At 40.5% G+C, this 12962-nt stretch overlaps 1 protein-coding gene across 5 annotated transcripts in view; it reads left to right on the top strand.

Annotated features, from left to right (window-relative positions):
• Positions 1-12962, top strand: part of LOC126983507 (rho guanine nucleotide exchange factor 11-like) — a 106554-nt gene that overhangs the window by 44439 nt on the left and 49153 nt on the right. For all 5 annotated transcript variants that reach the window (XM_050836259.1, XM_050836284.1, XM_050836275.1 and 2 more), the window contains 2 exons: positions 5079-5172; positions 5786-6003. In XM_050836259.1, the coding sequence (XP_050692216.1) occupies positions 5079-5172; positions 5786-6003 (312 nt within the window). The remainder of the gene's footprint in view (positions 1-5078; positions 5173-5785; positions 6004-12962) is intronic.

Below are 12962 nucleotides of genomic sequence, written 5' to 3'. Positions count from 1 at the left end.
GTTCTCTTATCTTGTTAATCAAATAGCAAACAAAGCAGCTCTGCCAGTCCATTTTACGAATCTCTTGGTGGGCCATCTTCCACTGCTCCTCACTCCTCAGCCACTGCTGTCGTCTGTTTGTTTACATGCAGCCTGTGGGGTTCTTGAAAGGTCTGGACTTCCGAAAATCTCGTAAATTCTCAGCAATAAAAAAATATAAAATAAATTATCTGAAAATTGAGTTCTCAGACTCACAGCCCTTCTAGTGACTTATTTTTATTTATGACCACACACTACCGTAGGTTAAGCAAAGACCAGATGAACCTGCTCTTAAGTTTATTTAAAGCAACAAAGAGAACTTGCTGGAAATTAAGGAATAATTAATTAATTCCAGGCACACAGCAACCTAGCTATCTATCTTAAAACATCCTATGCCAATAGTGTACTTAACTGTAGGTGGGCGAAGCACAAGCCACACCTGATCTACCTCGTGGTTCGTTCGGCACTGGAGTCCTCCTTCAATCCTCTCTCGTACCTCTCGGCAACACGCCGCCTCTCGTACCTTCCAAAGGCTTCCCTCGCCTGCAGTACACAGTCACCCTGACTTGTGGATACTACAAAGGCAGGTAAACCACCACAAGAACACACGTGGCGCGGAAGGATGGTGAGGGAGGTCCTGTCGCGTTGGAGTCTGGGAGGAAGATGGCTGCGAGGAGCGGCCAGGCCGCCCGCCCTGCAACCGCCCGGCGGCCAAGATGCCAGCACTCGCCACAACTAACATCTCGTTTTCCGCATAACACTTACACTAAAACGCCCTAACGGCTATGGATTATTATTTATTAATAACCCAACACCCTGCACTAGGTAATAGTGGGTCATGCATCCCACTCATAATTCAGCTTTGGCAGCAATAACGAACATGATTTGAAATAGGTGCTGTTTCCTGCCTGCCTGGTTTCCCGCCTTGGTGAGGGACTTAGTTCCCGCTCTCTCAATCAAAATGGCGGTCACTTCCGAGGTATTTTCCATGGGCTATTTTTTGAATAATGAAATCATGACACAGCCGTTCGGTACTCACGTATCCATGCTCGTACTCACAACTGTTTTCCATTCACAAAGACAACCAACAACTCGCTCCCGGTTGGGCATACGGGCAACCGCGGTTGTCCTTAGTCCCAATGGTTGGACACCACCTTCTATGGCAGCATGCATGTCGCAGACGGTAGGTAGACGTGATCCGTACATGTCAAAGCAAAGCGAAACTCGTGGCGGTAATGCGTGAAAGTCGTGATGGTAAGAATTTAGGACTAAGCGCTAAACTTGAGGATCGTGAAACTCAGATAGCGAAACTATATATATATATATATATATATATATATATATATATATATATATATATATATATATATATATATATATATATATATATATATACAGTAATCCCTTGTCATATCGTGGTCTCGCTGTATCGCGGATTTTAAAATTGTAAATATTTAGTTTCGTATTGCAGATTTTTCGTTATATCGCTGGATTTTGCGGTATAGAGTTATTTTAATATATTTATTATTTTACTTATTTTGCAGTAAAAGAAGCATTTTCTAGCCTAAAAAAATTGTAAACAATATAAAAAAATTAAGCAAGTATTAATAAGAAAATATTAAAATAATATTAAATTGAAATAAAATACGTAGCGCACTGCAGATGAATAGACAAAGACTCGCACGTGTGTAAATTGCAGCTACGGCCGCTTCCGCTTGAGCTAGTTTGCCCACGTGTGATCGTACACGGCACACTATTGGCTGATGGATGGGAGGCGACCAATCAGAGCACCGTGTTCTGTATCCTGGGCGCTGATTGACTCAGCGACCGTAGCATTTGTTGGTTCGTCAGTGGTTAGCTCAGAGACAAATGGAGAGTGTGTTACAGCTTGCTACCGTTAAATGCTTGAGAAGTTGGCAGTGAGCACCCAGACAGGATGAGGCAATGACTACACTTGAACAAGACTAAAGTCCTAAACTTGCTCAAAATGATTACTCCAAGCTTATCTAGTTTTGTGGAACTCTTTGCGGTACTGGAATAAACACGTGGAGAGCTACTGAACCAAACAGCTGATCCACTCTTCTTCTTCTTGTGACCACAACTTACCAACCACACGAGTAACCGACATGTTGGTGACTGAGTTTCTGACTAGAATCTCGATGAGTTTCCCGTGAAATGTAGCCGACTTTGAATCTCTCGAGAAACTAGTGGTTGGGTGACCTTATTCACATGGGCTGAGGCGAGATTCACAGAGATATGCGTGCTTATATAAATAACATATATAAAATGTAATATGTAAATTATATAAATAATAAAATAAATGTAAGGTCGCTATCATGATTTTCGCCTATCATGGGGTTCTGGAACCTAACCCCTCGATAAACGAGGATTATATATATATATATATATATATATATATATATATATATATATATATATATATATATATATATATATATATATATATACACACACACACACACACACACACACACACACACACTCCCGTCCCGAGTTTAGCGCTATCCAAGTTTCGTGATCCTTGAGTTTCGTGCTAAGTCCTAAATCCTTACCATCCTGGCTTTAGTGCATTATCGCCCCGAGTTTCGCGCTGCTTTGCCATGTACCGGTCATGTCTACCTACTGTCGCTGTCACACACGCTGCTTTAGGCCGGGTTCCCACTATAATGATCTGTAGCATTTAATAATAATTTTACGGCTTGAAATATAATTGTTGGCATTTCCAGAACCTTGGCTTCCTCCTAGCTTGCCTGTCTTCTGACCCAGCAGCCAGTACAAAGGCAGCAGTCAAGATGTCACTGTTGTCCATGCGGTACATGCTTTGTCTGTCGACTAGTGTCGTGACGGACTCCATCTCCTTCGCACCGAGCGGCCGCCATTTCCGTCACGGAATTTTGACATCATTAATGTCGACGGCCACCGTCAAAATGGGATAGTGGGAACCTGGCCTAAGACTCCCTCAGTTGGGTGACCTTGTTGACTGTGTTCACACATGTCGATCGTCCTCTTTCAAGTTGAAAAACATGATTTATAAGCATTTGTATGTAAATAAGATAGTATTGTTAGCGTTTATTACACCTCAGAGGCAGTAGTTATGGGACATCAAGTTTAATGTCACGCGGCGCTGCGAAAGAGCTTTGTGAATGCGGGCGTTAACGCAGTGGACAACATAATTTTAGTAACTACCTCGCCTTGTGATGTCATCAATGTTTTGTGTATGCATGCGTTGAGGTGGTTAACAACATATATAGTTGCTGCCGCGGAGCTTTGTGAATCACACTTTGTTGTTGAGGCCCAAAACTACGAACTAAACGCTTTGTGAATCCGGCCTCAGCTGGGGCGGGATTCACAGAGATGCCCACTAATGGCCCGCGGTAAAAACTACGAACTATTGACTTAACTATCAACGTTAACTTAAGATTCACAAAGCTTTCGTTTCATTATAGTTAGAGCTTCGCTAAGGCAGAGAGGCAGCTGATTGGGTGAGAGCCGTCGATGACGTCATTGGACTCACAGCGAATCACATGCGTGTTTTCAGAACTGTCAGCCAATGGTAAGGCAGCCAGCTTCAGCTGCGGCTTTAAAACGACCTGTTCTCTCTTCCCATTTTCTTCCTCTTTCCAAGGTACATATTTTGAGATAACAAGGGAGTAAAGTGGGAAAAAAGTTGGCTTCTCCGTGGGCTGAAATAAATAAGCGCTTTTCAGAGTTTTAAGTTCTCAAGTTTTGCTATCCTCGAGTTTACCGCTATACCTTTGGAAGAAAGCAAATGCAAACCTCTGAAGGGTACTGTATATATATATATATATATATATATATATATATATATATATATATATATATATATATATATATATATAATATATATATATATATATATATATATATATATATATATATATATATATATATATATATATATATATATATATATATATATATATATATATATATATATATATATATATATATATATATATATATATATATATATATATATATATATATATATATATATATATATATATATATATGTATATATATATATATATATATATATATATATATATATATATATATATATATATATATATATATAAAGTAAAAATGAACCTTTCATTTATTTTTTAATTGAGGTAAGTCACATTTCCTTTCTCAGTGCAAATCAACTTTGAAAGAATGGAAAAGTCATGAGAGATTTGTAGTCTACCATGCATAGAATCAGATAGTGTCAAGTTGTAGGAAGTGAATCAGCTGTAAAATTTGTAGCAGTGTTGTACAAAGTGAGTGATTTGGGAAATATTTCAAGAGACTGAGTTATGGGGAGAGTAAGCTAGATACTAAAAAGAAAATGTGAGTGTGAATCAGGATTATCAGAAAGGATTTGGTAAAGGAGTAATGGATATTTTGAAGGGAATTCAGGAGTACTTGACTCACCATCTTAGACTTGCTTGGGAAATGGAATAGAAGGGCAGCCTTGGAAGATGCAGTTTGTGGCGATGAACAGCTCAAGGGAAGGATGGTTCCATAGCATTGCAAAATAATAAACAAACAAATTCATGTCACATGGTATATCAGGATAGATATGGCATAACAGGGGAGGCGAAGCAGTTCAGTCAGTTCTCTTTCTAGGTAGAAAAGTACAAATTAGAGAGGAAAGTGTAGGTAAAGAAAGATTATGAAGCTTAAAAGGAAGCTGAAAAATATGTAGTGGCAAGAGAGACAAGACTGTAGCAAGTTGTGCTTGGCAAGGTGGCCTCATAGAGTGCATCTGTGCCTTGACTCTGCCTGTCCCATTCAGTCATTCATTGGCATGCTCTGTGAGAAGTCTAAACTGGTCTATCACGTTTATTGCTCAGGGCATAATATATAACAACCTTGAATACAATATATTACAGTTTATAAGTTCTATCGTAGTATTTGCTTTTCAGTCCTGGTAATGCCTCTAGAGGCTCTTGCAACTGTTGTACTGGTGTCTGAATGGCCTGGCTCTGTCCATATTCATAAAGATGTGCTCATGTGTTTTGTTCCCTTTTCAGTCTGTCAGCTCAGTGTCTGAGCCTGGGAGTCGGCCCCAATCCCACTACAGGGCCAAGTCCAGCCCTGACCCGCTAGGCCTTCATACCTGTCATGGTGAGTCACCTAAGCATCACATTTCTCACACTTAGGTCTGGAAGCAGATCTTTCACTACGTGGATGAACATGTTGTGCAGTTAATTGATGGATCTGTTTAGGCATTCAGCATAGCTTCCCTTTGCATCAAGGAGGGTGGCTGCCCAGGAAAGGGGAGGGGAAAATTTCCCAAGTATTGTCTTCTTTGTTAACTTATTTTGCTCTTGTTTTAGTGTTCAAAAATTAATTTATTTTATGTGATGTTGATGTGTATGTCAGGTTTGCTCATTCTATGAAAGGTTTGAGTCATAGTTGCTTTCAAAGAGATTCTGCCTCAGCTTTACTCTGCTGTGCCAATGTTTTGATTGTTACTATCATTTCAGTTCTCCATCATCCATTTCCACTTCACATCTGTTTACGGTTTATATAAGAGGGCTTGACAGTTCTTTGTATACACAAACATTCAAATTTGTCACTGAAAATAAAAAGTTGATCTTCACGCAATCACAAACTAACAATGCACAGGTGCCACATCTGTGTTTGCAGGTGTACATATGGAATGAAACTGACTATAGTAACCATGTGTGTGCTGCTTTAGCAATGCAATACCACTCAGTACTCCTTTTCCTCTCAGGGTACCAGGGCGGCAGCGACTCTGTCAATGATATCAGTGTGACTGGGCCGTGCAGCAGCCAGGGGAAGGCGTCCTCATCCATCTGCAGTGATGACACAATCTCCACTTCTACCTTCACCCAGGAACCTCCTGGCACCCCTCCTCCCCCATATGCCTCCACCTCACAGCTCTGCCCAACTGATGAGGTGGATGAAAATTACTCCATCATTCCTGATGACGTGAGTGTTGAGAGATGTGACCTTGTTATACTGCTAGGTGTGTTGCTTTGGTGAGCCGAAGGACCTGTTTTGAGATCCTACTGTTGTGTTGGAAGTAAGGAGTGTGTGTGGGTGTGTGGTTTGTGTGTGAGTGTGGGTTAGTGTGTGGGTGTGCGTGCTTTGGGTGTGGGTGTGGGTGGATGTTACTGTGTGTGTGTGTAGGTGTGGGTGTGGGTGCATCAAAAGCTATTAATTAGATCAGACAATACTGCAGAGATATTACAGGGGCAACTAAATGGCCTGTATGAGTGGTCTAACAAATAGATGATTCTATTCAACCCTGACAAATCAAGTGTCTCAAGTGCAGGAAAAATAACCCTCAAGTAGCCACACATTAAATGATACATCCTCTTGGCCATTCCAGCTGTGAAAGGGTTTGGGTGTGCATGTGGGCTTTGACTTCCCACCCTAAAATCACCGTATCACCTCCAAAAACTGTGCCAACAGTGTTAGTTTTTATTGCTATAAGCATTAGTGAGCAGAGTGTAGAATTTATCTTCAAATTTTATGTGATTTAGTCTCACTTTGATTTTATTGGTCAATTTTTGTTCTCTTTTTAAAGAAGTGAATTAGATTCCCTCCAATCTGTTCAAAGAATGACCAAAATGATCTCTGCCTCACAGAGAAACTGAAGTTACATTCCTTGGAAGTCTGTAGACGGCAAGATGGTTTGATTAAAAAAAAAAGATAATAATAAAAATAATAATAATAATGTTATAATTGTAATTTTAAAGTTAAGGGGAATAAATAATGGCAGTTTAGATAATGTACCAATGAAAACAGATGCAAGTACATACAGCACTGGACATAAACTTTGTAAATTCAAGTTCAGGAAAGAAATAAGTAAAAACTGGTTGAGTAAAAAATTCGTATGAGTGGAAGAAATTAAAATAAATTTAGTTAACACAAAGACAGTTGAAAGTTTTACATGGAGGTTAGATAGCTGAGTGGGTGGGAGGGAGTCTGGTTTACCATTAACCCCTTCCCGGCAGCAGGGCTGATGTATGTACTACCAAAAAAAATAGTCTATGTATAGACGCTGTCGATTTTCATCCGGAGGCGGTGGCTGAATCGACAGAGTAACACCACCGCGTTCAGGAGGACGCGAGTTCAATCCCCGCCCGGTGCCACCAAGCTGGGATTTTTCAGCCGCTGCAGAGTGGCTTAAAACTACCCACATGCTGTCCAGAAGACCACCTATCAACCCGGACTCTAGATTCTAGGATTAAAGATGAGCTCCGGGAGGGCAGCATGAGCCAGTGCAAGATGGCGGCACTATAAACACTCGCCTGCGCCAGAACGGGTTGGGCCGACCATCAGGACCCACCAGGAAGAAGCCTTGGGCCGACCATCAGGCCCCACTGGGAAAAAGCCTACCGGAGCTATAGGCCACGACGTACAAAAAAAAAAAAAAAAAAAAAAACGTGTATATATAGATTCTCCGCAAGTGGGCATTCCAGAATGATGTCTATATATAGACTCTGCCGCAAGACTGAACAAACATTTGAATCTATATATAGATGTTATTTAAGATTGATTGGTTATATGAATATTTATATATTTATATGAAGGTTTAGTGTAATCACTGACAGTAGATGAGTCAGAATCATCAAAATCTTCCCAAAAACTAGCATCTATATCTTCAGCTACCAAAGAAGTAATTTCTTCTGTCTTAAGAGGTCTCATTCTCCTTGACATGATAGAGTAATAATAAAATAAAATAGGAAAAAAAATGCATAAATTCCCAGTGTTAGGTGATGTGCGTAGCACATCTGCCACCGACAAAGCTCAAGCGGTGACTGTCCTTGAGAGGCAATGTCGGTAAGTGTCAGGGGGTTTGAGATGCCAAATAACGATTTATTTTGTTAATTTTGTTAGTAGTAAGGAATCGTCTTTATATATACCATGCTACAATCTAGTGTGGGCAAATGAGAGCAAACGTCTATGTATAGGCGCACCGACAAAAAGTCCCAATTTCGAAACGTCTACATATAGATCCTCCGCCGGGAAGGGGTTAACTCTGAGGAGGTGCCAGGTGTGGCCTCCTGTACCCTGGTGTTCCCTTGTTTATTAATCCACTGTTATTACGTTTAACTATAGAGGGCTGGAAGCTTCATGATATTCCTGTACATTACGTGGCCTTGTACACTGTCATGATACTTCACTGCACAAAGTGACCATTTTTGGACCTGGTTGATGTGATTTAATGAAAGCCTTAGTATGGCTACTAGAATTAGTTTATATATATATATATATATATATATATATATATATATATATATATATATATATATATATATATATATATATATATATATATATATATATATATATATATATATATATATATATATATATATATATATATATATATATATATATATATATATATATATATATATATACATACAGTAGAGCCCACTTAGCGAGATCAATTAGCGTGAACTGCAATTAGCGTGAGCCACCATCTACCAAGAAAAAAATTAATTAGCCTTGGCTATCAGTTAGCGTGAGCAGCCACCACAACTGAATTTTGAAAATTGCATAAGCTGCCATGATCGCGTAATGAGCCGCCATGATCACCCCTGTGGCACAAGCCATGATCCGCGGCAATGTTGTCATGATCGCACAAGCCGCAATGATCCGCGGCACAAATCGCCCGTAATGCGATGTACAAGCGCCATGATCGCGGCACAAGCTGTTATGATGCGCGGCACAAGCCATCGCCATCGCGCAGCCGCCATGATGCACGGCTGGCTGTTATGATCGCGGCACACAAGCCGCCATGATCGCGCAGCACAAGCCGCCATGATGCGCGGCACAAGCCGCCATGATCGCGGCACAAGCCGCCATGATGTACGCACAATCCGCCATGATCGCGGCACAAGCCGCCATGATGCGCTGACACAAGCCGCTAGAGCCCTTACTTTGGCAGGCGACGCCATGTTAATGGGGCAAGTCGCTGTTTACGTTGTGGATGTGGATACGGGCAACTGACCTTGGCTGTGTGATGCACACCTGGAAAATTTGGATTTGCGGTTGTCCAAGTGTGATACTGCCTTAAGGCAGCGAGGCCGCGTGACCGGGTGGCGCCGCCGATGGCCATCGGACTCCCAGCGAATCACAAGCGTGTTTTCAGAGCTCAATAATCGTATGGTTTTTTTAATGTGATTATTTTGAGTAATTATCAAACCCAAAAGTCAGACCCACATGTGCACCAAATAATTTTCATATTGATTTACTTTATTCAAATAGCGCGCGAATTCAGTTAAGCGACGCGTTCATCCACCTAACTCTTGCGCTAAATGGGGCTCTACTGTATATATATATATATATATATATATATATATATATATATATATATATATATATATATATATATATATATATATATATATATATATATATATATATATATACATACATACATACATATACATACAGTACCCTCCCGAGTTTTGCGCTTGCTTTGTTCTGAAGGTATAGCGCTATTAAAAGCAATGAAAAAGCACTTTTTGGTTCTGACCCGTGGAAAAACTGACTTTTTTTTCGACTTTACTCCATTGTTATCTCTAATTACATAGCTTGGTAAAAGGAAGAAAATAGGAAGTGAGAACGGGTCATTTTGAAGCTGCAATTGAAGGCGGCTGCCTTACAATTGGCTGGCAGTTCTGAAAACACGCTTGTGATTTGTTGAGTCCGATGACATCATCGACGGCACTCACCCAATCAAAAGCCTCGCTGCCTTAAGGCGGTGTCACACTGACAAATATCCTCCAACTGTTGGGGCTACGGTGCCCAACCGGGAGCGAGTTGTCGGTTGTCCGTAAGCTGGTGTCACACTGGGCCTCTTTCCTCCAACCGCGTTGGCGGTAGGAGCAACCGGTAACTCCAACTTTTCCGGATGTGCGTCACACATGGCCATGGTCGGTTGCCCGTAAACAATGCACTCGCCCCGTAATCCACATGGTGTCGTCTGCTAAAGTAAGAGCTGTTGCGGATTGTGCTGCCATTACCCATGTTATGGACATGTTGCTGCAGTTAAGTGGAAGGAAGAAGTGGTTGTGGGCATGATTATAGATGGTTTCAAAGACAGGAGGACAGGAGTGTTTACTCAAAACTCGTCAGAGAACTGGGTAAATTTCCAGAACGTCGCCCGTGGGACAATGTTGGATGAACCTATTTTTTCTGGTATAGTCTGTTCACGGAGCCTATTCATCTGGCGCCTAGGCAGCGTTCGTTACGGCTCCTGTGATTGGCTGCACCCCTCCATCACTCACATGCCATTCATGTTCACCGTGACGCTACACACTTGTATTTTCTTCGTCATAGCTTGTCTCTTATTCACGACAGACCACTTTAGTTGGTACCGTTGGACTCAGCAGTAATTGCGCAACTCAGTTTTGTTTATCTAAACTCGATAAAATAAAACATAAAGGAAAAGTGATGAGTTGAAGTCACAAGGCAGCTCCGAAATGTTTATAACACGGTTTACTTATCATTGCTTTTCTCAGCAGTCTTTGAACCAGGGTTGAAATAAATAATTTCATCTCATAGAGCAAAGTCTCCTGAGCACTGTGGTGTGATCAGATCATAGATAAAACATGACATGAGCATAACACAGAACGGTTTCTAAGGATGTATACAGCGACGATGCATGGCTGCCTGCTGCGTGGCCACCGCTGGTGGTGCATGTTGGGCTATTTTTCGTTTCCTTATTTCTTTCGCTGCATTCATCGTCAACAAATGAAAACCCTTATGCATTATCCCAACTACAGTAAAAATAAAAAAAAAAAAAAAATTACTGGTGAGTGCACGAAACACACACACACACACACACACATATATATTTATTTATTTATTATTATTTTATTATTTTATTATTTTTTATGATTTTATTATTTTATCGAGTCTAAATAAACATAACTGAGTTGCGCAATTACTGCTGAGTCCAACGGTACCAACTAAAGTGGTCTGTCATGAATAAGGGACGAGCTATGACGAAGAAAATACAAGTGTGTAGCGTCACGGTGGACATGAATGGCATGTGAGTGAGGGAGGGGTGCAGCCAATCACAGGAGCCGTAAAGAACGCTGCTTAGGCGCCAGATGAACAGGTTCCGTGAACAGACTATAGTTTTCGGTGTGTTATGAAACAATCTGTTAACCGTTTCTGTCGCAAATCATTAAATCACTAATATAATGATTGACTTTTCAATGCCTGTTGTATGTGCAACTGCCGCCGCAGCGGCAAAATAGCTCGCAGAGAGGTTCAACTTGCTTACTGTTTCCGTTTTTCACTCACCGCTCACAAAGACCACAAGTGGGCAAACTAGAACAAACCAGGCACATAAATGTTTTTCCTGCTGTGTATTCACACAGCATGCGTGGACAGCTGAGTGGCTTAAAACTACCCAGATGCTGTCCTGAAGACCATCCATCAACCCGGACTTAGAGGAAACCACCAAGTGAATCAAGAACTAGTTCCATGGGACAACATGAGCCAAGAGAAGATGGCACTATAAACATTCTGCTCACATGACGGCTGGGGCCAACTACCATCCAAACCCTCAAGAAAGCTTTACTGGATTGCTATATAGACATTCAGAGCAAAAAAAAATAAATAAATAAATAAATAAATAAAATAAAATTCATCAGGGAGATCTTCACACCAGCCAGTGTAGTGGACCTTCTTCTTCTTCTTCTTTGACCAGTAACGCTTTGTATCGCTTCAGTCCTCCTTCCACACCTTTTATGCTTCACAACATGCACTTAATGGTCCCCCAAGTGAGAAAAAATGAGAAAAATTCACCCCTCACACAAACCATTTCATAATATATATCAAAGCATTTGTGATAAGATTATGTATCATCTACTTTGGGGGTTTAATCACGGCACAATTTTGGCCCGTACACACGGTAAAGCCACAAATTTGGCCCGCTGGTGAGAATTTAGTTAAGACTGTTTTCACAGTCATTTTGTTTGTATACTGCCAGCCAATATTGCAAGCAGCCGCCTTCAACTGTGGCTAAAACGATCTGTTCTTACTTTATATTTTCTGCCTATTATATATAGGTACGTATTTTGAGGGGAAAAAGTAATTTTTTTCCACGGCCGGAACCAATAAGCGCTTTCATGTATTTCAATACCTATATGAGTTTATATCCTCGATAGTTTATATACCTTCAGAATGAAGCAAGCGTGAAATATATATATATATATATATATATATATATATATATATATATATATATATATATATATATATATATATATATATATATATATATATATATATATATATACACACACACAGTAATTCCTCACCATATCGCGGTCTTGCTGTATTGTGGATTTTTAATTTGTAAATATTTAGTTTATATCGTGATTTTTCGCTATATCATGGAATATGTATAGAGGTATTTAATATATTTATTATTTTACTTATTTTGCAGTAAAAGAAGCATTTTCAAGCCTAAAAATTGTAAGCAATGTAAAAATTAAGAAAGTATTAATAAGAACATATCAAAATAATATTAAATTGAAATAAAATACGAGCGCACTGCAGATGAGTAGACAAAGACTCGACATGTGGAAAACGCAGCAACAGCTGCTTGTGCCACACATCATGGTGGCTTGTGCCACACATCATGGTGGCTTGTCAGCCACATCATGGTGGCTTGTGCCACACATCATGGTGGCTTGTGCACACATCATGGCGCTTGTGCCACACATCATGGCGGGTTGTGCCACACATCATGGTGGCTTGTGCCACACATCATGGCGTGCTTGTGCCACATCATCATGGTGGCTTGTGCCACACATCATGGTGGCTTGTGCCACAAACATCATGGCTTGAGGCCACACATCATGGCGGCTTGTGCCACATCATGGTGGCTTGTGCCACATCATGGTGGGCTT

Source organism: Eriocheir sinensis, chromosome 5 (assembly GCF_024679095.1).
Source record: "Eriocheir sinensis breed Jianghai 21 chromosome 5, ASM2467909v1, whole genome shotgun sequence".
NCBI lineage: Eukaryota > Metazoa > Arthropoda > Malacostraca > Decapoda > Varunidae > Eriocheir > Eriocheir sinensis.
This window is presented reverse-complemented; position numbering and strand designations above follow the sequence as displayed.